A 27316-nucleotide genomic window follows, 5' to 3' on the forward strand; every position below is an offset into this window, starting at 1 on the left:
ATAAAAGGAAATCTAATCTAAAGATATTTTAGATTATAATAGATAAATTCTTATTATATCAAAGGATTTTAAATCTTAATTTTTAAGGTAAATAATAATTGATTATCATTATTTATTATACTTATTAAATCATTTTCCAATTTTAATATACCTTTTTTAAATTATTTATAAAATTTGAAAATCTAATAAATAAATTTAAAACCTCTTTAGGAATATATAAGATCTTAAAAGGGATATAATAATTCATAATAGAAATAAATAATAATAATAATAAAGAAGATAATATTTTTTATATTAATCATAAATATTATAAAAATAATAAAAAAGGTAAATATAATCTAAAATAACTTATTAAAAAATGGAAATATTGTTATTGGGTATATAAAGAAGAGGAATGTTAATCCATTAATTACTTTAAATAAGAATAGAAGAAGATCAAAAAAGAATAAAAGGTTAAACAAGATTCTTCTAAGAAGAACTATATAATCTTCCTAGTAAATTATAAAGGATTATAAGATTTAGGATAAGAATCTAACCATTTTAAAAATAAAGTAATTATTCTAATATCAGACTTGAATAAAGATAACCACATATTCTTAATCATCATTTATTTATTAAACCAAGCCTTTTAATATTATTTTAATGTTTTTTTTTTATAAATAAATCTAAAATTAATATTATTTTTTTCTTAAGCTATTATATAAAGGATATTTTCCAAGGGATTATGTTAGATATAGAAGTGGCTCATATATTAATTATTAAAAAGGGCTAAATCCTTGCTTTTACCAAGGAATAACTAAATAATTATTTAAAGATAGATAATACCCAAGTTGGCAAAATTAACATTAGATTTGATAATGGATTACCAATGGAATCCCTCAGAATAATCTTTATTAATACCCCTTTTAGCCAAATAGATTTCTATATTATAAAAATAAATATTTTTTTTTTTATTATTTAAAGATATAGATTAATTTAGAATCTACCTAAATAATATCATTAATTAATTAATTTATAAGAATAATGTTATTATTAGTATTATCTAAAAATGGGGATATCTATAGTTCTACCTTGAAGATGTTATATTCTTTATTAAAACCAAATTGCGGTAATTCTATATTCATTTTGGATATTTATTAATTAATAAATTATATATCTTTTTGGATAAAATTAATTATAATATTAAAATTAATAATATTAAAGAAATTAATAAATTTTATTATCATTATTAAATTAAAGATAAATCTCTATAAAGATTTAAATTTAATCTAAAGAACTTAAATATGGATTTTAATTATAAAATTATTATTGATATTATATATTTAAAAGAATATCTAATATTATATATGATTGACATGGCAATGGGTTTTTAGGTAATATATTTTATAAGATTTATTTTGGCTAGGGAAATGTAGGAAATACTTAAATAATATTGGATTAATACCTATCTTGAACCCTTAGATATTATTATATATAATATTGGTATAAATTTTGATAATGTTGAGTTCAGGAGTGAAACCTGTATTATTAATATTACTTACCATTAGGTATCAGTGGAGATACATTGGTCTATTAATAAAATAAAGGAATATTATGGTCTAATTTAAAGGATATATAAAATCATAATTAATAAACTATAGGGTTTAGGGTTAAAAGCATTGTGACTTTAGATAATAATTAAGATAATTAATAATATGGTTAATCTAGATGGTTTTATATTTATTCTCTTGGTTTTTAATGTTTATCTTAGGATCAATATAGATTTATTTTTTATTCTTTTTTAGATATAAAAGATATAGGTAATTTAAAAGGTAATGATGGAGATCAAAAGGGTTAAAATATAATATTTAATCAAAGATACATTAAATATAAGAAATAAATTTAAGATTTTATAAATATTTCTAAAGTCTTTATTAATAAATAGTAAGGTATTAATATTCTAAGAAAAAGAAAAATAAAAAGATCCCTATAAGGTTATTATTATTATTAATAAGGATATAATTATTATTTTTAATATATTAGATGGTATATCTATGTTCCAAAACTTATATATTAAATTTTATATTTAATTAAAAGAGAATTTTAGATTAATTAAATTATTTAAAATTAAATTATTAAAACCTATATTTAATCTAAATAAATATAAGATTATTTTTAAAAAGGAATTCTTAATGGTTAATAATTTTTTCTATATTATTATATTATATATTATCATTAAGGAATGGGATAATTTTATATTAGTAATTAAACTATAAACAAATGAAAAGATTCTGATACCTAAAAAATCATATAAAATATTAAATATAAAAGAACTTAATATTTTATTTAAGGAAGATATTTTATAACCTAAAATATATAATCCTTTAATTTATAAGGATATAATAATATTCAAATTTTAAATGATTTATAAAATTAAGATTAAAAATATCCCCTTATTATATAAAAAATTATAATTAGTAATCTAAGATTATAAAGATTTTAATAAGGAATTTATTATAATATATATATTTATTATTTAAAGAATAAATTAATAATTTATATTAATTCTAATCTTTATATTATATTATTAAAGAATAAAAATTATAATAAAGGATATTATCATAATATATATCTAATTAAAAATCTTAATATAAAAGATAATTTTTATATAATTACCTATTAAATTAAAAAATAAATATCTTAAAAAAATGTTATTATAAATTATCAAACCATTATATAACCTTATAAAATCTGGTATATATTAATTTAAAATATATTTATAATATTATTAATAAAAGTTATATATAAGATCATTAATATTTAACCTATATTTATTAATAATAAACTTAAATCTATTTAGGATTATTAGCCTATAAATAAATAATACATTTAATATTAATATTAATAAATTCATTATCATTAAAGATAAAACATTAGCTAAAGCTAGGATTAAAATATAACCCCAAAAGATATTAAATAAAAAAAATAAGGATTTCAATAATTTGCATATTATGGTTCATAAGAAAGAATATAAAGTCTCCATTATATAAAAGGGATAAACCAAAAAGCTTAAACTGTTAAATATTAAAGTCCCTAATATAATTAAGAAATTTATAAAGTAACAAACCTGAGATATATATATTATATTAATCTGCTAACCTAAGGTTATGTTTAATTATTTAATAATAATATAATACCTAGAACCAAGACCTAAAGAAATCAAAGCCTTTAATATTAGAATTAAATAATAAATAGATAATCAGGCATATAGATTTAACTATATTAATCTAAACCCTTATAGATTATATCTTTATATATTCATTAATAATTTATTTATAAATAATAAAGACTTAAGTTCATAAATTAATTATATAATTATCCTAGAAAACAAAGAATTTATTAACCAAGATAATAAAATTTAAATTAGGGACAACATCATCTATTAATCATCTACCAAATATAAACATATAATATGTAACATATTAACTAATAAAATATATAAAATGGTATAAGACTTTAATATCAGCTATATTATCCATCATATTGTTAACATAATTTTAAAATATCTTTTATTCATCAAAACCCCTTTTATTTTATATATTAACTTTTTCTCCTTATATTAATATTTAATATAAATAAATAATATTAATGAAAAAAAATTAATAATTAATTTAATAGCTTTGAGATAATTATATAAAAACTGAAAAATAGATAACATCCAGTAGATTCATGGCAGCTATAATCTTGCAGATATTATAACAAAGATATCCCCAAATGAGGCTATAAAGAGGCTAATGAAAGACAACCAAATTAAATTATAATTAAAAAGATAGGTAAAATATGTAATTAATAACAAATTCATAATTAATTAATTATAAAAAGAAAAATAAAGTGAATGATGATTACATAAGTAAAGGACACATGATCTACTTAATCATCAAGACTCCTTTTAAATAAGTTACCTTCCTTGTCTACTCATGTAGATAGAACTTCCTTCCTTAGACAATAATATAACACCAGTCTCACCCCATATTTTCTTCATTTACTATTATTATTTCTTTTCATTTACATACGTACCTACCAACACTCATCTATATTTATCTATGTCATATTTATTAGATAAGATTAGATATCCTTATCTATATTTATCCATATTATATATTATATATTCCTATTATTATTATCTTATTTTAATAAAGAAAAAAATCTCTTCTAAGATCTTATATTTTTATAAACTTATATAATTTATAATATTATTTCTTTCTTCTTTAATTCCTTTATCTTTAAAAATCTTTTTTTTTAATAGATCCTTTTTAATTTAATTTTTATTATATTTATCAATCCATTTATAAAATATAAACATATTAATTAAAAACAGGAATATATAGAGTTTTTAAAATAGATTAATAAGATTAATTTTAATATAAATATTATATTATATTTATATTATTTTAATCATAATTTTAAATATATAATGATAATTAAAATATCTAAAAAATATAATAAATATATTTTATATTATTATTAATATAATAAAATAAACATCTTTATTAATTTCTTTTTTTAATTTAAGAATAAGGAAGAACAATTATTTATTCAAGAATATCAAACCAAAAAGGCCCTTAAGTATCTTTATACCAAAATGGTTAAGGCTTTAACTTACATTAAATAACTTAAATAATAAAAAGAATTATTAAAAAAAAAAGGCTTAAAAATATTTTAATATAATCTTTAAAACCTAGAAAAATTAAAAGAATAAAAATAATCAAAAAAGGAACAATATTTGGCAAAAGAATAATAATATAATATTAAGATATAAACTAATATAGCTTCTATAATTAACCCTTTTTCTAACTTTTCCCTTAAAGATATAAACTTTAATTTACTATCATTAATTAATTTTTAAACCTTTTTATTTATAAAATATTTTTGTAATTCTTAAATATTATTTTCTTTTAAATAATTAAGTTATTTAATAAAATATTTAATTTAATTATTAATGATTTTAAAATCTTGAATGGCTTTGATATTATATTCTTCTAGATTTTCCTCTAATTTAATATTTCTTTTAAATTTGATATTCTTAGGTGCTAATTTGAACATAATAATATAGAACATATTAATTTTTAATTTCATATTTATTAATAATTATAGATAATAGTTTATATTTGAAAAGGTTTTTTTGATTAAGAAGGGTCCTAATTTTTTAAAATCCAACTTCTTGCTTGATCTCTTAGTTCAAATCTGTAATATCTTTAATATCAAATATTATTTATTTTATAAAAGATAAACCCTATTTCCCTTATATAGGACTGATCCTTTAATTCTCTTTTTGTTATAATATGTTATCATTTATTCTTATAAGAATTTAAAATGTTATTTCAATTTAATTTATAATATTAGAATTCTAATAATAAATGTTTTTACTTAAGATAATATTATTTCTAATTCTAGGATAACTTTATTTATTAATAATTTATGTTCTATATTTACTTATTATCTATATAATGTTTCTTATGGTAACATCTTGGTGATATTATTTATTAAAATATTATATAAAGATATAATAAATGGTAGGAATTCTATCCAATTATTTTATTTATAATTAATATAGTTTTATAAATATTATTCCAATATCTAATTTAATTATTTTATTTGGTTATTAATTTAAGGATAAGTTGTTATAAAAAGTTTTTATTTAATCTTTAACCTTTTTATTAGGCCAATCCAAAATTTTAAGGTAAAAAACTTATTTTTATTTAAAATAATCTTTTTTAATAATCCATATTTATTAAAGACTCTTTTAACAAATTTAAAAATTAAATCTTTAGTTATATAGGTTTCCTTAAATAATATAAAGTACCTATATTTTATAAATTTATTAATAATAATCTATATATTATTATATTCTTCCTTAATTATTAAATATTATAATTTAAATAATTTAATAATAAAATCCCATATAATAATATCCTATAATTTATCTAGAATTTTAATGGATTATAAAAACCCATATAATTTATATTTGGTTTTTTTAATCTTATTATAAATATTATAATTTAAAATAACTTTCCTAATTATCTTTTTGATTCTTAAAAAATTATATATTTCTTATAATTATATAATTATTTTAAAGATTCCCAAATATCCATATAAAAGATATTCATATATTTTTTATACAAATTCTTTTTATAATATTAATAATATATAGATTTTTCCATTATATAATATTATATCTTTAATTTATAAGGTTTTTTCCTTAATCTATTATTCTTATTTATATTATAATTTAATTAAATATATTATTAATAATATTAAAATATTATTTTTTTTTTTAATTTCTTTGATATTAAGATCCTTTAATTTATTAAAAATATTTATTTAAATATTCTTTTTTTTTTAATATAATAAATTTTAAAATTAAAATATATAAAATCATTTACCCATTATAATTATTTATTATTAAAAACCTTAATAATTATAAAAGATTTAAGATTATAATAATCTAAATAGATTTCCAAAGGTTTAATAATTTTTAATATCTATAATCTCCATTCCTTTAATGTTTGGTAGATGGTTATAAATTCTTAATTATATGTTTTATATCTTATTTTTAATTTTTTAAAAATTTTGAAAAAATAAATAATTAAATATTATTTTTTATTATTTTCCAATTACTCTAATATTATTTTTATTATTCTATTTAAGATATTAATATATGGTTGTTTTTTTTTATTTAAATTAAATAACTTTATTATTGAATCTTTTATTATAATCTTTTTTATTTCTTATATCTATTTAAAATCTTTTAGATTTTTAATATATATTATAACCATTATTAATTTTATAATTTTCTTAAAATCCTTAATTAAGACTTTATTATAATTATAGAAATCATAAAAAATTTATATTCTTATGATGGTTTTTAAGATTAATTATTCTTTAATTATAAATATTTTAGATTTTTAAATCTTAATTTTTTTTAGAAAAATTATATATCTTAAATAATTAAATTTTTAAATAAAAAAATTATTTTTATTTAAATTTATAAGAAATTTAATTTCTTTTAAGGTTTTAAATATTTTATATATATATTTTTTTATATTATTTTTTGGTTTTTAAATAGATTAAAATATTATCCAAATATATAAAAATATTTTTTCTAAAAAATTATCATAGAATATCTTAAATTATTCATTAAAAGATAATTAATATATTTATAAATCCAAATAATATCACTAAACATTCAAAATAACCATATAATATTCTAATAATTATTTTCCATTTATCTTCTTCAACAATTCATATAAAATTAAAAATAAATTTTAAATCTAATAATATAAATTATTTATTATCACCTATTTCTTCCTTTAAGCTTTTAATATATAATAAAAAATGCCTATTTTTAATTATGATCTTATTTAATTATTAATAATTATAAATATTTTTTTATATTATTTTTCCTTTTTTATTTAATTTAAATATCTTATCCTTATTCTTTTTGGATATTAAAAAGATTAAATATTTTATTAATAATTTTGATTTTTATATAAACCTTTTTATTTTTTTATCTTGGAATATAATATGTAAGGTTTTGGATTTATTTTGATTTAATTTATAAACTTAATATAATTTTAGATGTTTTCTTTTTTTTAATATTATTTTATAATTATATTAATTATATTCTAATATATTTATATCTATATTTGGATTATTTTAAAATAATTTTAGAAATACTTTTATATATTTTTTTTTAATTTTAATTTGTTTTTAATTATTTAATTCTTTAATATCTATATATTATATTATAAAATATAAAAATATAGAATATTCTTTTATAAGATTACCTATTTATATTTATTATAATTACTATTTTAATTTACTTAAATTAGCCTCTTTCTAATATTCAGAAACTAAATCTTTTTCTGGCTTATCCTAATAGAATCAATTCTATATCTAATTAATTCTTAAATTACTAATTTTAAATCATATCTTCTTTAAAATTAATTTATAATTTATATTAATAAAATTAAAAAATATTAATTCTTAATATCCTTAAATTAAGATAAAAAAAACTATAGTTTTTTTTTTAATTTTTCTTTCATCATAGATAATAAGGCTTCCATCAATATTATTAACTTGATAAGACATTTTCTTTTTTTAATACAATATTCTATATATATTGATTAATCTTAGATAGATTAAATTAATTATATATCCTAAATCAATTAGGATATTAAATTTATATCTTTTTTATATCATTTTTATAATTAAATAAAATCTCTTAGTTATTTCTATTAAATATATTAATTTAATCTTATTTAATATTATCTATAAGATCTTTAATAATTTTTCTATTATATCCTATTATTTATTAATTATATTAATTATTTCTTATAATAAATTTATTAATTATTTGGTTTTTCCTTAAAAAGTTATAATCTTATTTTCTAAATATTGTATTTTTTTTTAAAATTAATTAATCATTTTTTTATATTATAATAATATTTATTTATAATATCTATTTAAGATAATATTTAGATATTAAATTATTTATTTTAGATATTTATAAATAAATCTAATTAAAATAATTATATTTTTTTTTTTTATAAAGTATTATATAAGAAATCCTATATATATTCTTATAATATCATTATGTAAATTCTTGGTTCTATTCATTTCTAATTACCCTCTTATAATCTAGATTTTTAAATATATTTAGGATAAATAATTCTAATATTCTTTATCTTTTAAATATTCTTTTAATAATAATTTTATAGGTTTTTTTATAATTTTATCTTTTATATTTTTAGATTTATATTTTATTATTCTTAAATATATATCTTAAATTTATTAAATTATTAAAATTATAATAATAATAATTTATTTATTTAATTAATTATGTATAATATATTAATTTTAATTTAAAAATTTAATTTTATTTTTCTTTATTATTAGAATCCTATTAATCCTATATTACTTATTAATATAATTATATTTCATCAAAATATATCAGAATAATATTCTTATTTAATAATAATATGGCAAAAATATTCTAATTATTAACCTATATTAAAAATATTATTTTTCCTTTTATTTTTCCTTTTATATTCTAATCCATATCCCATAATGATCTTTATTTATTTAAAAAAGAATTAGATTCCTTTAAAAAAATATTTATTTCTTTTTTTTCAGAGTTTTTTATGTTTATTATATTAAGATTTCATAATTAATTTATTTAATTTATAAAATTTTCCATTTCCATTTATTAAATAATTTTATTATAATCCAATAATAGACTTTCCTATTTTTCCTCTTTTTTAACAATATTAAATATTTTTAAAATTAAAAATCTTAATGTTATCATTATTATATTAATTAATTTTCCTTTTAGGATTTATAGTTATTTCTTAGATTTCTTATATTAATTCTTATAATATTTCATTTTTTAATAATTATAATATTTAACTTTATTTAAGTTTTTTTTAGGTTTCTTATTATTATTAATTATATTTAGGCTTTAAATCTTAATTAATTCCTTTTTTCCCTGATTTTTCATTATTTTAAAACCTTTTTTCTTCTTATTATATCTTTTATATAATCTATTATTATAAAAAATTATTCTAATTATACATTCATTAATAATAATAAGTCATTCTTCCTTAAAAAACTTATCCTTTATCTAAATAACCACTTCCTTATAAAAATAATTAAATTATATATTTTTAAATAATTACCTTATAATCATAAATCATTTAAATTCTATTATGTAAAATATAATTTATCTTTTTTATTTAAGATAATAAATAATCTTTTATATTTTTTCCTTCTTAAATAATTTATTAAACATTATTTATATTTTATTTTCAAAATATTCATATAATTTAAAAATATATTAAAATTCTTTTAATTCTTTTTTAATAATATTAAAATGATTTTTTAAAATAAATTAAAATTATATAAAGATAATTTTATTTAAGAATTAAATAATAATAAATATTTATTATTCTTTTTATAATAGATTTTCTTTATAAAAAAATAAATAAAGTTTTATATATATAAACCAATTTTTAATATCTAAAATTTTATTATAGATTAATAAATCTATTAATTTATATCCTTTAATAAATAAAAAAAAGATCATTATTCTTTCCTTCCATGATTAAGAATCTCTACCTCCTTTTTCCTTCTTATCTTTTTCATCATTATTATCATTATTATTTAAAGGTTTAGAAGATGCTAAAGATTAAGAAGATATTGGTTATTAAAAAGTTCCTAATAAAGATCTTTTAAAGGCCTTTTTTAATTTGGTTTCCTTTAAGATTAATTCTTTTTTAAGCCTTTTAACTTCCTTAAAAATAACCATTATTCTAGTTTATTAATTAAAGATCTTTTTTTTTTCTTAATTATCTTCTCCTATTCTAATATTAATTTCCTCTTATATTTCTAATTTTAGGATTTATGAATATATTTTAGGAAATATTATTTTATTAATGAATTAAAATATCTTCTTTATTGATAATAGATTTTAAATAATATAAATAAATATAGATGTTTTAGATAATAATAAATTAAGTTATTATAAATTATTTAAGTCTTTATTTTAGAATTCTTATTTATCTAATTCTTCTTTATTTTCCAAATTAAGGTTTATTAATTTATTCTATATCTAATTATGATATTCTTTAAAAAATATTTTTTAAAAAATATAAAGGTTTTTTATTTTATTTTTAAAGATTAATAAAATAAAAGAAAATTTAATTAATAATAATAAAAAAATATTTTATAAATAATTTATATTATTTTTTAATCTAATATTAATATTAATTAAAGAATTATTAAAATATAATAAATTTATGTTTTAAAAAAATATAGTTATTATTAAATTAATTAATCTAAGATATTTTAATTTAAAAATAATAATATTAATAATAGGTTAAATAATTAATTAAATTCTATTTATTAAAAAAATTTAAAATTTTTTTATTATATTTAAAAGAATAATCTTAAATTAATAATTAAAAAATAATAAAAGAATGATTAGATATATAAAAGAATTATAATAATTTATATAAATATTTCTTATTATTATCTTCTTTATAAATAAAATTAGATCCCTTTATTTATATTTATCTCTATTATATTTATTAAATAAGATTAAATATATTTATCCATATTTATTCATATTATATTTATTAGATAAGATTAAATATCTTTATCTATATTCATTTATGTCATATGTTATGCATTCCTATTGTCATTGCCCTACTTTAGCAAGGAAAAAGGTCTCCTCTGGGGTCTTACATCCTTATAAGCCTATATGGTTTGTGATATGAATGTAATAAGGATGAATATAGATAAGGGGATCCAATTTTATCCATAAGGAAGGTAATAATAAGGAATATCTATATAATTACCACAATTTTCTTATATATCTAATCATTCTTTTATAATTCTTTAATTATTAATCTAAGATTATTCTTTTGAATATAATAAAAGGATTCTAAGCCTTTCTAATAAATAGAATCTAATTAATTATTTGATCTATTATTAATATTATTACCTTCAAATCAAGATACCCTGGATTAGCCAATCCAGTAATGATTATACCTCTCTGAGGCATAGGTTCATCACATAATTATTTTATAATTATAAGTTATTTAAATTCTATTATATAGAATATAGTTTATCTTTTTTATCTGAGGTAATAAATGGTCTTTTATATTTCCTTTTTTTTTAAATAATTTGTTAAATATTATTTATATCTTATTTTTAAAATGTTTATATAGTTTAAAGATATATTGAAACTTTTTTGATTTTTTTTTGGTAATATTAAAATGGTTTTCTAAAATGGATTGAAATTATATGAGAATTGTTTTACTTAAGAATTAAATAATAATGAATACCTATTATTCTTCTTATAATAGATTTTCCTTATAAAAAGACAAATAGAATTTTACATATATAAACCAATTTTTAACATCTAAAATTCCATTATAAATTAATAGGTTTATTAATTTATATCTTTTAATAAATAGAAAAAGGATCATTATTCTTTCTTTTTTTAATTAGGGTCTTTTATTTCTTCTTTTTTTCTTATCTTTTTTTTCTTTATTATTGTTATCATTTAGAAATCTAGGGGGTATTAAAGGTTAAAAAGGGATTAATTATTAAAAAATTCCCAATGGAGATCCCTTAAAGGCTTTCCTTAATTTAGCCTTTTTTAAAGCCAATTCTTTTTTAAACCTTTTAACTTCCTTAAAGGTAATCACTGTTTTAATTTATTAATTAAGAGTTTCTTTTTCTTCCTAATTATTTTTTCCTATTTTAACATTAATTTTTTCCTATGTTTCCAACTCTGGGATTTATAAATATATCTTAAAAAATATTATCCTATTAATAAATTAAAATATTTTTTTTATTAATAATAAATCTTAAATAATATAAATAAATATGGATATTTTAAATAATAATAAACTAAATTATTATAAATTATTTAAATCCTTATTTTAAAATTCTTTTTTATCCAACTTTTCTTTATTTTTTAGGTTAGGATTTATTAATTTATTTTATATTTAATTGTAATATTCTTTAAAAGATAATTTTTAGAAGGTATAAAAGTTTTTTATTTTATCTTTAAAGATTAATAAAATAAGAGAAGGTTTGATTGATAATAATAAAGGAATATTTTATAGATGGTTTATATTATTTTTTAACTTAATATTAATATTGATTAAAGAGTTATTAAAATGTGATAAACCTATGTTTTAAAGAGGTATAATCATTGTTAGATTAGCTAATCTGGGGTTTTTTAATTTGAAAATAATAATATTAATAATAAATTAAGTAATTAAGTTGGTTCTGTTTGTCAAAGAGGCTTGAAATCCTTTTATTATATTTAAAAAAATAGTTTTAAATTAATAATTAAATATATAAGAAATGTTTATAATTATATAGTTATTCCTCCCTCCTTTTTCATCCTAAGGTTATTATGATATGTTGTAATATATTACGATATGTTACGATATATTGCAATGTGTTATAATATGTTATAATATGTTGTAATATATTGCATCTTAATATATCAAACTGGAATTTAACCGTGATAGGTTGCTTATACTCTACCCTTCATGGTCTTAACAAGGGTCCTTCGTGGCTGGTTTATAACAGTTTTCTATTTTATCTTTAAAAATTAATAAAATAAAAGAAGATTTAATTAATAATAATAATAAGATATTTTATAAATGATTTATATCATTTTTTAACTTAATATTAATATTAATTAAAAAGTTATTAAAATATGATAAATCTACGTTTTAAAAAGATAAAATTATTATTATATTAATTAATTTAAAATATCTTAATTTAAAAATAATAATATTAATAATTAATTAAATAATTAAATAAATTTTATTTATTAAAAAAGTTTAAAAAATTTTTATTATATTTAAAAAAAATAATTTTAAATTAATAATTAAAAAGTTATAAAAAGAATAATTAAATATATAAGAAATAATTATAATTATGTAATTTAATATTTTTTTTAATTATTTTTTATTCTTTTTTATTTTATTTTATTTTAAAACCAAATAGAAAATATTTTTTTTATATTTTATTAATTAATAAAGCAGATTGTTTTTCCATAATTCTTTTATAATTAATTATTTAATATCCATTTAATCCATAAATATATAACCATAGGATGTTAGGTTGTGATAATAAATTCATTTATTCATAATTATATATTTAAAAAAAATAATTCTAACCTTTAATCATATACCCATATAATAAGATCCTATAATCAATTAAAAATATGGTATAAGCCATATTACATACCAGGATTTACTTTCTTATTTAAGATAAGGTCTCCCATAGAATTTATATTTTCATACAATAACCTTTCGTAAACTCAAGGCATATCTATCCCTATGATACAAATAGATTTATCGTTTTCTAGGAGTTCATACAACACATTGCCATTCTGTGGTTAGGGAACAGCACACTAGTTATCAGGCCATATCTCTAGCTCTATCCCACCGAGACCGAATTGAATTCGTGCTGGGTTCGTACCAAGTATGTCCCTCCTACTTCCGGCTGTCGCATGTTGAATGATTACACCTCTCATTTGAGCAAAACTCCAGATTCTCCATTCCCATGTACTCTACAAAGATTTCAATGCTGACAGTAGGTTCCAATTTCTGCTACACGTGGCTATGTAGATGTGGTTGATTTTGCGAAAGCTAATAACGAAGGACCGAGACCATATCAAAAACCTACAAACGAAGACATTTTACGATCGCGACAAACCCTATCCTAAGAGTGCCGCCCGCAAATATATCCCATGTCTCCTCTACCGCAAAGCCAACCGATGCTACGAAAACAAACCCTCAATACTTTTTGCAGCCAATTCATCCCCGTATTTCTGCGACACCTACCCCTATTCCAGACTGCCTACCTCATTTTGATCTATTTATCTAGCCAATTTCCGTTAGCTTTGACGTACCATTCTATGCCACATATCGATGCGAAGGACGACCTCCAGGCGTGGTCATAGCCTTACTGGCTCGCCATTGGCTACAATTTATTTTCCAGCAAGTACATATTCAATGCATAAACGTGGCCAGATCGCACCGAAAAAATAATAGCGCGCAATCATGCGAACAATTATATTGATAGGAGCTTGTGTGAAGGATTTAGGATTCGTTGCAGGTACCCCTTACATAGCGTGTTGATCTTTTTAAGTGGGAGGGTAGACAGTGTATACACTGTCAAGCCGTCGTTTTGAACGAAGCAATACACTGTGTCAGGGGTAGCTGCGGCGAACACAACTTGCGGTTATTTATGAACACCTCCTAGCCGGATAACAAATAGTCCTAATACGAAGCGATTCCCATCAAACTTAAGGCTATATGTCTGGGAAGAGGCTTCAATGCGTGGTACTAAGTAACGGCACCACCGAGTTTCCTCCTAAGAGCTAGGCCTTCTAGCAAGCGTTAGGGTCCGCACTAGATATCCAGCGTTAGCCTTCCAATCCAAACAATTCTAATGGAGGCACTTACACGAATCGCCAGTTATCATAGCTCGAGTCCCCGCCATATTCGCATCCGGTATACTCGTTGGAAAAGTGGTTCACAGCATACTGCTCGGTAACTTTGGCCGGCTTCTCCTGAAGATTGTCTAGGATGAACTGGACGCAGACTCCGTCGACTTTTTGGGTAAGTTCATGCTCGCCAGGGCTCAAGGGCCCCTGTCTAACGAAGAATTCGGATGTTTTCGCAATTGCTTTGGTGATGGCAGGTTTGTTGTCTGGCCATGCCTCGCCTCCTGTGTAGCACCCCGCGTATGCTAGGGGGAGCAGCGCGACAGTTAGGAGGGAGTACTTCATGGTGATAATAGGGCTTAAATGTACGAACAAATTGTGTGATGTGAAGTAGTGTAGTGTTCAATTAAGTTCTAGTCGCTGCATGGAGCGGCTTGAAGTTGGCTGGAAATTCTACCCCTTAAATAGACCTCGCCGACCATCTTCCTTAACATCACCCTACTACATCACCTCTGTGTCCATTTCCATGCTCTATAAATAAATTTACATCAATATGATATAATTATTCGAAGATAAGTCCTTGATGTTGCCTTATCGTAAAATAATTAGCCCTTAAACATTCGCCGATACGATGTCGAATAGGCTTGCGCACTTCTCTATACATGTTCAGCCGCTTGTGGATACTCAACAACTCAATCAGCATGATCGGCGGTCACAGATCTCTATCCTTACTACATTCTTAAGCGTCGTAACTTGATCCAATAGGAACGCTTATTTGCGCCGACAACCGTTGCGGAAGGGAAGACGCCGGTAATATGACGAAATGTGATGACGTATAGTAGAGTTTTCTCCGTTAGCTATTGAACGTGCGATACACGAAGATATACTTGTCCTTAACATTATATCAACGTGGAAGTAGATGGATTTGAAGGCCTGGATACATTTAACGTTCCTTTTATACAATTCAGCTGCGTGCCTGGACGATTCTATGCCAAAACTATATACGTGAAGTCATATCCAGAATCGTACAACACATATCCAAACAGATCAATTACTCCAAGCAAGTCAACAAGCTTCCCAGCTTCTGCAGCACAACGGCCTGCTTCTCAGCCGGCGCCGTAGTCTTATCCGTCGCATCCCCGACGCTAACCGAGATGTGGCAGCCACCCGCATCAATTACACTCGTCTCAGTGGGTAATCTTGTGCTACCACAACTCTCGGTATCGGGGTCGGAGAACGTTCCCGGGTTGATGCGGCTAAGGACCCATTTAAAGTTCGCGGGACCGTTGCAGTCGTCGGTGATTTCGGGGAAGTTGACGTTGAGGAAGACCTCGGAGGGAAGGTACGGCGTGCCGGAGGCAAGAACGGCCTCGGTCAGTTGCGTCGCGAGTAAGGCGTATACTGCGCTTCGTGCTGGGACGGGACTTGTGTTCCATGCGAGATTGCCCGTTGATGCACCCGAGAAGGCGATGGCGGGGATACCCGCCGTGTGGCTTGCGTACACGGCGGCGCCGATGGTACCCGAGAATGGGACTGCGAGGAATAAATTGGTTCCTACGTTAGGACCTGTGACCACGAGCTCCGGACCCTCGCCGTTCCAGATCTGAGGGCCGAAAGTGTCGATTCCGTAGCGGGTAGACGTCGCCGGGTAAGAGTTCACCCAGTTGAGGCGGGTGTTGGTCGAGTTGCTACCCACAGGCCCGCTGTTAGCCGCGCAGCTATCATACTCGCAGGCATCCGAGCGCGGGGAGGGCTCTTTATCGGACGATCCTGGCAAATAGAGTTAGCATTAACCTCGGTATAGGTATCAAAGTGTAAGTGTAAACACATCAGCAAAGTTACTTACCCGTGCCTGACTGGTTGTCGGCGGGAGCTGAAAGAACGACATCATGTCCAGCTTCGTTGAGCGCCTCGTTTAATGAACGAATGTAGAGCTCCGCCCAGCCGTCATCGTTAGCTTGGAGGATGCGCGCGCCTTGCGCTCCTAGAATAGGTAGTGCGGAAAGAAGGAATTGGGCACGCATTTTGACGATGAGGCTCAACGGTCTTCAGTCGAGAACGAGGGGATGAAGACTAGAGGGATTAATCTCAATAGCGCCTACATGGGCCATCGGCCGATTTAAATACTCTTTCATGTTGTCGGTGTTGAATTGAGTTGCATTGCGCAAGTCATCCGGGTTGACGATGAACCCCTGATTACTTGGGCTCATGCAGGTGTAGTGACCAATCACAGCCCCTGAGTCGATGGCTGAGCTGATCATTGAAACCCTGGGACTGGGGTGCGGACAGAATGCCGAGCTTTCCTACTAACGACTGATCCTGTGTATGGCCGAATGCTCACTGGGGCCAGCCATAGCCCGCAGCCAATCTCATGAGGCACGTGGGATCCGCAACAGCTCTTTCGCAGATCTTCATGCACCAAGCCCAGCCTGCGATGTTCGATTGAGGCCAACGACTTGCCGTTATAGGAAGGCAACTCTGATATATGCCAAGGTTTCTCCATCGCTATCGGCGAAACCCGTTATTTTATTCTTAGATTTTCTAGAAAATCAATTGTCGAGACATGCGCAAACAATATTACTTACTTGGTTACCCAGGCACAAATTTTAACCCAAATTGATAATTATTCGGCGATAAGATTTTAGACAATACCTGTGGCTCCCCAGTGAACCCTGCCAGAAACATGAGTTGCCAGATGCACGCCATATGCAGCATACCGAGATGTAATACTTTCCGAATACGGCAAGTAACACAAAAATTGAGCCATTGGCAAAGCGGACCGAGTAACTAAGGTAGAACGTGCTAGGACTTGAATGTGACACGGCTGCGAAAACTTACATTAACATAATTGTCTCATATTCAGATGAGTTTGTGGTAGAAACTTCAGTAGTAGCGATAAGAGACTCACTGGTTGGGTTGGATCGCCTCATTCATGCCGAGCTAAATAGCATCGACTGGAAGTGTATCGCTAGACCGCCCAGGGGCGGTTGGCATCAGTGTTGAAATTTTGTACATCGCGTACAAGCTCGGCACCGTACCTAGTTTTCGTAGTTCTCCTATTGAAATACGAAGGGAGTCGTGCGTAGTACCTTTCATAGCGTAACTGTATAGACTTGATATCCCCATCGCGCCTTGGCTATTGAGTATGATAGAGCCACATTGCCAATTTGTTGATAGCTGTAACAGAGCGTTTGAAGTACAATGAAGTCGGATGCTCTTGGCTGCCGCCGTCCCTAGGTGGATCTGAGTTGATGTAATCCGTTAAAACTCATACGAATATGATGAATATATGCGGACGGGACGACCTATATAACTAGGAGATAGCGCTGCCGGGGAACCGGACAGTGAAAGGTCTAGGAAATACACACTGGTCGGGGAGTTGTATTTGTATGTCTAGTGTAATAGACCTATCGGAGGTAGTGATGATGACTTTTATTGCCGATCGGTGTCTGACGCCAACATATAGTGACATAAGGGGAGCGAGATAAAGGCTATGACCCCAGGCTAGATTCGATTGCAAAAGGGCCATGAAATCATGGTGAGAGCCGAAGCTTGTATTTTGTAGCGTAATACTCGGGTATGGCCATTCATTGAATCACGACGATGCTTGTGTAACCCGTAGGTTTATTGACCTCTTCACTTGGCTTAGGAAGAGCGGTGAGAAAGGAATATGAAGATTGGCTGCGTCGGAAATCCGTAAATAGAATATTGAGCAGCTTATGGAGCTAATCTATCACATATGTACGTGATATAGAACCACGAAGTCGTAAGTGGACCGACTATTCCTGTTACGTTACCCGATGCGAAGAGTCTGCCTCAGAAGGGCCTAATGCTATCATTGAACCTCCCTGCATTGGCTTATTGGAAGAAAGAGCCACGAACGACCGTGTTGTATACTGCTAATATATATTGCGTGATACTCTGACGTGCTCTAAGCAGGCACAATGGCTATGCCCGACAAAATACGAAGGAAGTACTCCAGAAATATGCCGGCCGCTAGAATGAGACTAAATCTGGTGATCAGGGCCACAGGCTAGATATACATCTTCGTGTGATCTGCCTGGGGAAATGAGCATGACGGATTCGCCTGTTGCTCGTGCCTGGAAACGTTTAGGAGATGGTATTGGGGCCGACTAGGTTTGAGTAACATAATATTGACCGATGGAAAATAAACTTATCAAAAATGCCTAGGTGTTCATGAGATTCGCTTGAAACTCTTGGCCAAGCTTTGGGAATAGCGTATGAAGAGCTTGGGCCACGGCGGTGATGTAATGGCGTCAGCAGAGTGAGATGCAATTCAGGTCATATTGGAGTGGATATAAAGATAAAAATAGTGCCTTTAATCTTATTACCTACTTAGGTATTTAGACAGCGTCGTTGTTCTGTCCCGCTACCGAAGATAGTATCATAATGCGAACTCGCCACTAGACGCGCATTAGTGTTCTCAATATAATTGTCGGCCATCGCAGTTGAAAAATCCAAGCTTTGACATCGCATTGACCCTAATTCTTTGGCCATACGACAATTCGAAGAACAACAATGTCGGCCGAGCTCATAAGTAACATCATCTCCCAGGGGCAGCGTCTTGCCACGCATAGCTGGGAGTATGGTACATTCGCCGAGGCGTTGTTGGAATGGTATAACCCGAGCTCTTCGGTATTCGGCAATAACACATTTCCGGATGGAAAGATACCTGTTCTACAGGTAGACTCGACCCAGTCGCTGTCGTATGTCAAGCCGCACATTTCGACTGACTCCGACACTCTAGTCGATGGGGATGGTATGTAACCGAGCAATGAAATTCGAACGATTGTCGGGATCAGCAGTACAAGAAATGCTAACATATGATAGGTGCTGCTGGTGACCCAGCTTCTCTTGGTGTCTCCGCCATCTTGATTGGCCAAACCGAATCGGACTTCTTATCGGCAGCAGACCGTCAAGTACAACATCTTCTTAACTCGGTCCCTCGATGGTCTAACGGTGCTATCAGCCATAGAGAGTCGGTCGCCGAGCTATGGGCTGACTTCATCTATATGGCGCCGCCAACTCTGGCGTATTGGGCTATCCAGTCGGATGATGAAGGTCTATTGAACACTGCCATCCAGCAGTGCAGTTTATATCAGCAAGTCCTAGGCGTTCCCTCGGATGCTCAAAGCGCGGCCGGCCTTTGGCATCATATTGTCGGCCCACAATCGCAGGACTTGGGTATCTGGAGCACTGGAAATGGATGGGCAGCTGCTGGGATGAGCCGCGTGCTAGCGACAGCAAAGAAGTCGAGATTTGCGGGTAATGGGGGAACAAGCGGCGCGATAACACAACTCAAGAACATTATCCGCTCTATACTGGATGGTGCAATCGCCCGCGATAACGCCGAACCCAACGAGCCGCTGCTGCGCAACTATCTCAACGATACCACGTGGTTCGCCGAGCTGTCTGGCACGACCCTCTTAACGGCGACCGCGTACCGCATGGCGCAACTCGAGCCCGCTGATTTCGGCAACAACTACATCTCGTGGGCCGACAGCAAGAGACAAGCTATCACGGACAAGATAAGCAGCGACGGTTTGCTGTCTCCCGTTATCAACCCCTTGAACTGGAAAGATAAGACACCTGCTACCGAGTCTCCTGAAGCCCAAAGCTTTGCTGTTCTGATGTTCGCCGCGCACCGGGACTTTACTTCGGGTCATTAATGCTATGGCTCCCGGTACTAACCACTCGGTTCTACGCCTTTAAAAATCAACCAAAATGGCATCTTATCTTCTGTAGATAGATTATAGATTATGCGAACTGTATATATCACCGCCGATCAAAAGAACATCATAACTGGGTATGTGATACGTTTCGTTCGTTACTCGTCGCAGTAGAAGTCATCAGCCGAAGTCCCAAATAATCCCGATTCGTCGTAATACTCCACGCGCAATCCGTTGTAATGCGGTTTTTGAGGATAAGGGCATAATATCCCTTCTTGAAAAGATCCATTCCGCGAGGGAGTCGATGCTACAAGTGTGTCGGGAGTAGCGTTAGACTCAACCCACGAAACGAGAGCCTTAAAAATCCCGGAAGGGTAGTATCCTCCGGCACCGGAGTGACAGTGGGCGAGCCCTGGCGCCTCAAAGACACGGTAGTAGTCGTGAACTTGACTGTCGCGAGCTGCGATACTGTTGAAGTAATCTCTTGTGGCATCGGGAGGGACAATAGCGTCATACTGTGGTCAACTATTAGCTATGTGCATATAGATTATTAGCGTGGTCATAGGGTACTTACCAAGCCGTGGTAACTCAATATTTTCCCTCCTGCGTCCCGGAAGGCGTCAAGATTTGGGTTGATATCGAGAACAGCATATTCTTCAACTGTGGCTCCGAATATTTCTTCAAATTCATTGGCTGTTATTGACGAAACGTCAAAATTCAGATCCTTCTTCACTAACAGTCGTATCGCTTGATCGGAAACTGGTGTTGGCTTGCCAGTGCATGTTCCATTTCGCGAACATACGGTCGTTGCAATTCCTGGATTGACGAAGTGACCAAGCGGCTGTTCAACCAGTCTCGCCCCTTTCTTGAGTCCCCACCAGAGAAACCGGTCATCTGATGTTCGAGCTCCAGCCCATACCGCCTCAGCGACCTTAACCGCAGCTTCCGAAATCCGAATAATTTCGGAAACACCCGTGTCGTCGCAAGTAATAGTCTCATTGATAACGGAACGTGGGTCGAAATCGCAGTCATCCGGGTCGAAGATCATGCCGTATTTCAATCCGTCTTTACCGTCGCAATATTCTACCGCTGCTTTGGTAATGGCAAGTAGTTCGCAATTTTTCGGATACTCGCCCATCTCTTTCATGACAATCTGAGGCCAGAGGTTGCCCATTAATATACCAATGAAGTTGATTGCAGGAGCTGCAGCCGCGATACCGTTGAATGCAGTAGGATATCTTGACGCGAGCTCCATCCCTTGCCGACCCCCGAACGAGCAGCCGTTCCAGTAAGAGTAAAGTGGCGGCCTGCCGTAGTAGCTCTCGATAACGGCCTTTCCGATGATAGACAGCTCGTTAAGCGATGTAGAAGCGAATACTTCCAGGATTTGATGATTGATTTCTCCGGAACTTTGTAGTAGCCAGTCGTTACCGCTAAGAAAAGAATGACCACCGTTGGTAGTTACTGCAGAGTAACCTTCAGATACGGCTGCAAGCATGGTAGAGTTGGTGAGAAAAAAGTCGGTGCCTCCTGCTATCCATCCACCGCCGCCGACACCTTGCATTCTTCCGTTCCACCCATCCTCTGGGAGATACAGTTCTACGGTGACATTATCTGTTGTTCCAATGTGCGTGTAAGTGGTCTTGACATGGCAAAAACTAACCCCTTGAACATCCAGAGGACCATTGTTGACGTATAAACTTCCGAGTATCTGTAAAGTGACATTCGATACCAGTGAAGCGCTTAGAGAGGTGAACTGTGCGCCGGCTAAGTCCGGATACGGTATCATCGAAGGAGTACACATGGTGATAGTCGATCTCGACGATTATGGCCGTGATTCCGCCAAGTTAGTCTCTCTGGAAGTAGTGGTAGTAAGACGTCTGTATATACATCTACGGTACCCGTCTTTAACTCCTATCATCTCTGTCTTAATTACTATGAGGTATTTTTTGAACGGCTGAGACATAGTGGTTGCTGTTGACTCGCGTCACCGACGTATGTGGCTGGCTATCGTGCTACGTCGGCGTCCACTAGATTTTCAGCTGTGCTGAACTAGCCCACACACGAGTCTACCTAGATCACTACCCTTATTCTTTCGGATGCGTGAAACTGCCTAGGTAGTTGTAGTATACGAACTCTATCTACTCTTCAAGAGATATAATAGGAAATTTCTTGAATAACAACTATAAATCGTTTACCCGATAATCATTTGTAAAGGCATAGTTGAGTATGTATAATCTTAAAGGGCTCATTCTCATGGCGGGGTAGGCTCCTACGCAATTCTCCAAGATTACCACGCCACATAAAAATGCTTCGGACTTTCAATTATCTTCATCGCACGACATAATTAAAAAGCAAAGGATGACATCTACCAGTACTCCAATTAGTTATCCCGACGAAACCCATATGCAAGGACGGCAAGTGACAGTGCCGAACATATCATCACGCAGGTCGGCATGCGATCGTTGCAAGGGACAGAAGCTAAGATGCTTACGGGAGCCTGGACAAGAGCGTTGTGGTCGGTGTGCGCGGGCAGATGCTGAATGCCTCACTACGCCTGCTTTTCGTATCAAATATTACTCGGGAGACAATAATACCGGGTCTGGATCTCGCAAACGACCGCGACGAGATATTGAAGGAGAACCTGATCCGATCAGGGATGCTGACCAGGCAATTGACACATCACTATCCGGTGTGTTTGCGGATCCCAGCGATGCGCCAAGCACGGTGGCGTTTCCTCATGGGATAAGCGAATCGTGGGACTCTCCTGTGTACACATCAATTTTCGACGACAATTTCAACGGGGATCTAGTTTCCTCGGTTATTGAATTTGATGAAACGAATATATCTTTGAACACACCAGTTGGGAAAAGCCTTTCATCAATCTCTCAGCCCAACCCTTCATCGACAGAGCTGGTCTGCTTACAAGAATGGGATACCAGTCGAGAATGCGCTATACCGGTTTCATCAAAAAGCAATACCGTCACACAAGATACGGGTAGTAACGGCACCACCGAAGATATCCATATAGAACAACGACTTTCTAAGATAAATCTCAATTTGGTTACACTATTGAGTCGCATTAGTCAGGGCCCTCCTACCGTAACTGTCAGTATGCTTGTTTCAGCAGCCGATGGGTCCACAAATCGCACACTGGCTCCAATACATTGCGTGCTGACAAACACACGCGAGTTTGTCGATATTCTGAGCGTGCTTTCGGAGGCAAATCAGCCACCAACCGCCTCACAATTATCTAATGGATGTCCTCCAAGGATTCGAGGACCAAGATCCAGCAACGATGCATGTTCCCCAACCTCCATAAATGAGAATTCCTTATACTTGCCAGGAGACAGCTTAGCACTGGTAGACACATCGCCTCTATCGACGCTAGACGGCGAATCCGCAACCGACTTAGACGCTCCAACACTAATGCTTATACTCACGTCTTATATACACATTACACGATTATACCTTATCATTTTTACCCATTGTCACGAGTTTCTCGAAAGTATTGCGAGAAGCGAAGACGCTTATCTATGTCCAATCCCAGGTATCAACTTTAGCGATTTCCCGCTTCGTACGTGTCCCAATCACCCGTGCATCACAAAGGCAATGCTTACATGTATACAGAATCAGGCAATCTTCAATCCATGATGTTCATCCAAATCGTCGTAAATCTATTTGAGAGAATGGAGAGTTTGCTTGGGATACCACGTCAATTTCGGATCGGGACGCGGGGGAAGGACAACGGCGGCCTGCTAACTGGAGACGACTTTTGCGGAGTCGTTAGAATGATGATCGATAAAGAGGAGCTCGTGTGTCAACCTGAACTGGGAAAGGGTGGTGTTAAAGTATTACGGAAGTACATCGAGAATTCGAAGCGGCTCCTACTCGAAAGCATCGCGCCCTAGAGTTACTCAACAGGTGTTAGTACGAAACATTTTTCGTGCGCAATCTAATGTCGAAGGGCGAGATGTATGTGCGGTGCTGCTCTCACTAGAAGGATAGCGTACCAAGAAGTCTAGGCGCAACGAATGTGATGAACGATTGTTTTGGGATATGAAAAGAGTAAGTAGATGCCCTACGCCTCAAATAATTCACATCAATTATGCGTTATCCCACGATCACTCATCAGCTTGTAATTCCTCGAGTTCGCGCCGTAACGGCGGGGCCCGAAACCGACGAATGATCGCGTCCGAACCGGGTAACGCAATCCCAAATAGGAAATTCCACGCCGACACCGAATCGGACTCCGAATCTAATGTAATGCTTCGAAGCAAGTGCGACAGACATGTCTGATAATAAAAGGATATCTACAAAGTTGCGACTTGTTCCTCAGTCTTATGTATCACAATACCAAGGAACTCTATTGATTTTTTTTCATACTCTTCGGTATCCACTTATTCACCATGGCTGAAAACCAAGCTTCAAAAGATACCAGTACATACGATTCGCATTCGGATCAAATAGAAGAGAAGCGGAAAATGGATTCGAACAACGATGTAGAAGAAAACGAACAACATACCGATTTCCGGCGAGGCTTTCGCTTCTGGGCTATTATTATCGGATTAGGTATCACGAGTCTCTTGGGTGCTCTCGAGAATACGGTTGTTACCACATCGGCACCTGTCATTGTCTCGGAGCTTCAAATGGGCGCAAACTACATTTGGATCACGAACGCATTTTTCGTATGCAGGTACAGAAACACCAACATCAACAAGTTAGCTATTGTGGACTAAGCTAACTAATTCAATCAACAGCGCGGCTTTCCAACCTCTATTCGGTCAACTATGTAACGTCTTTGGAAGGAGATGGGTCACTCTGGCTATTATAGCGATATTTACCCTCGGCAGTGGGATATGTGGGGGCGCAAACAGTGGTGCCATGCTTATTGCTGGCCGCGCGGTTCAAGGGATTGGATCCGGAGGTATTATGATAATCACTGGTGAGTTATTCCTAATGTTGCCTATGTCACATCCAGCTAACTCATGAATACTAGACATTATAGTATCCGACTTGGTCCCTCTACGGCAGCGCGGAAACTATATGGCTGTGATACTAGCGATTTATGGGGTTGGGACAACACTAGGTCCTTTCGTTGGCGGACAGATCGTACAAGTGACTACCTGGCGATGGGTCTTTTACATGAACCTTCCGATTGGGGGCGTTGCTTTGGTTGTGATGTATGCTTGTCTTCATGTTAATTACAACAAGGAGATGACGTTCACGGAAAAGCTTAAACGTCTTGATTTGGTCGGTAACGGTATACTCATAGCTGCGACTGTCGCTGTCCTTTGGGCTCTGACGGTGGGCGGCACGGAATACTCGTGGGGTTCATGGAACATATTGGTTCCGCTGATAGTCGGTCTCTCTGGGTTGGGGCTTTTCGCTACATTCGAGAAATGGGGATGGTCGCTGGAGCCAGTCATGCCACCACGACTTTTTGGTAACCGTACCTCGGTCATTGTTAGCGTCAACACATTACTCTATTCTGCGCTCCTCTACTGGGTAGGTGATTCCCGCATTTATCCACACACTACGCCCTAGAGCCTGTTAGCTAACAGCATATGCGTTAGATCATGTACTTCATGCCAGTATACTTCCAAGCAGTCAAGCTGTACAGCCCCTCCTACTCCGGCGTCGCACTCCTCCCACAATCCCTCGTCGGCATCCCAGGAGCCGCCATCTCAGCAATCGTCCTCTCCCGCTGGGGGAGGTATAAGCCTTTACATTTCGCCGGCTTCGCCATCTTCACTCTCGGTATTGGCCTATTCGCTTACCTAGACGCGGACTCATCTAAAGCGGAATGGGTGATCTTCCAATGCGTGGCGGCGCTTGGCGCGGGTTTGGTGCTCAACACGCAATTACCCGCATTCCAAGCCCATGTACCTGAATCCGATCAGGCTGTCGCGACGGCGTCGTGGTGCTTTATACGGACGTTTGGGAATGTGTGGGGTGTTGCGATTCCTGGGGTCATATTTAATAACCGTATTAATCAATTGTTACCGCGCATTTCGGATCCCAATGTGTCGCAACTGCTAGCTAACGGCGAGTAAGTCACCTCATCTCCCTTTGCATCCGGCTATGCTTGTTATGGCGACTAACTTTCATCATCGCAGTGCGTATCAATACGGCTCAGCAAACTTCGTGGGGTCGTTCCCTCAGCCGACACAGGGCCAAATAATAAGCGTGTATAGAGATGCGCTTCAATTGGTTTTTGAAGTTGCTATCGCATTTGGCGGCCTCACGATTCTGCTAGGTTTGTTCGAAAAAGAGATTCCGCTACGGACTGAACTAGACACGGAGTTTGGACTGAAGGATCCATCTAAGAAGAGCGTCGCGAAAGAGATGGTGGATATAGAGGGCAACGCCGGAGTTTCAGCCGAGGAGCCCAGCCCGAAGAAATAGCGTGAGGATTATAAACTAAGATGTTAATATTGTGAGGTTATAGGTATCACTACAGGTTTAGAGTCAGTCTTTTTTTTAGAGTCATGGATTTAAAGGTTGGTGGGATTTGAATTTTGTCTTCTGGTATAGATTGGTATTTGTATAATAGCTACCTAGGTACTCAAGAGCAAGCGCAGCGAGCCATTCAACTCTAATGTTT

The 27316-nt window shown here is 30.9% G+C and overlaps 6 protein-coding genes across 6 annotated transcripts; 3 read left to right on the forward strand and 3 right to left on the reverse strand.

The window, feature by feature from the left end:
* Positions 1-14962: 14962 nt before the first annotated feature.
* F4822DRAFT_428992 (uncharacterized protein) lies at positions 14963-15364 on the reverse strand (the record flags this gene model as incomplete). Its single annotated transcript, XM_051461001.1, has 2 exons — positions 14963-14984; positions 15039-15364. The coding sequence occupies 2 exons, from the start codon at positions 15362-15364 to the stop codon at positions 14963-14965; spliced, it is 348 nt and encodes a 115-aa protein (XP_051314140.1).
* Positions 15365-15717: 353 nt separating this feature from the next.
* Positions 15718-17294, reverse strand: F4822DRAFT_243871 (sure-like protein). The gene is made up of 2 exons (XM_051454340.1): positions 16866-17294; positions 15718-16789 (listed from the first exon to the last, which is right to left on the reverse strand). The coding sequence occupies exons 1-2, from the start codon at positions 17041-17043 to the stop codon at positions 16071-16073; spliced, it is 897 nt and encodes a 298-aa protein (XP_051314141.1). The 5' UTR covers positions 17044-17294; the 3' UTR covers positions 15718-16070.
* A 1667-nt stretch (positions 17295-18961) lies between these two features.
* On the forward strand, positions 18962-20709 carry F4822DRAFT_443398 (uncharacterized protein; the record flags this gene model as incomplete). The annotated part of the gene is made up of 2 exons (XM_051463107.1): positions 18962-19799; positions 19871-20709. The coding sequence occupies exons 1-2, from the start codon at positions 19559-19561 to the stop codon at positions 20707-20709; spliced, it is 1080 nt and encodes a 359-aa protein (XP_051314142.1). The 5' UTR covers positions 18962-19558.
* Positions 20710-20788: 79 nt separating this feature from the next.
* Positions 20789-22791, reverse strand: F4822DRAFT_243788 (tannase and feruloyl esterase). Its single transcript, XM_051454338.1, has 2 exons — positions 21284-22791; positions 20789-21224 (listed from the first exon to the last, which is right to left on the reverse strand). The coding sequence occupies exons 1-2, from the start codon at positions 22511-22513 to the stop codon at positions 20868-20870; spliced, it is 1587 nt and encodes a 528-aa protein (XP_051314143.1). The 5' UTR covers positions 22514-22791; the 3' UTR covers positions 20789-20867.
* A 1-nt stretch (position 22792) lies between these two features.
* On the forward strand, positions 22793-25001 carry F4822DRAFT_244055 (uncharacterized protein). The gene is made up of 4 exons (XM_051454341.1): positions 22793-24286; positions 24340-24684; positions 24735-24777; positions 24991-25001. Exons 1-2 carry the CDS (start codon positions 23071-23073, stop codon positions 24618-24620), a joined length of 1497 nt encoding a protein of 498 aa, XP_051314144.1. The 5' UTR covers positions 22793-23070; the 3' UTR covers positions 24621-24684; positions 24735-24777; positions 24991-25001.
* On the forward strand, positions 24870-27265 carry F4822DRAFT_243840 (major facilitator superfamily domain-containing protein). The gene is made up of 5 exons (XM_051454339.1): positions 24870-25405; positions 25470-25654; positions 25709-26217; positions 26286-26761; positions 26829-27265. The coding sequence occupies exons 1-5, from the start codon at positions 25119-25121 to the stop codon at positions 27115-27117; spliced, it is 1746 nt and encodes a 581-aa protein (XP_051314145.1). The 5' UTR covers positions 24870-25118; the 3' UTR covers positions 27118-27265.
* The last annotated feature ends 51 nt before the right edge of the window (positions 27266-27316 follow it).

Source organism: Hypoxylon trugodes, assembly GCF_022578975.1.
Source record: "Hypoxylon trugodes strain CBS 135444 unplaced genomic scaffold F4822scaffold_5, whole genome shotgun sequence".
NCBI classification, from domain to species: domain Eukaryota; kingdom Fungi; phylum Ascomycota; class Sordariomycetes; order Xylariales; family Hypoxylaceae; genus Hypoxylon; species Hypoxylon trugodes.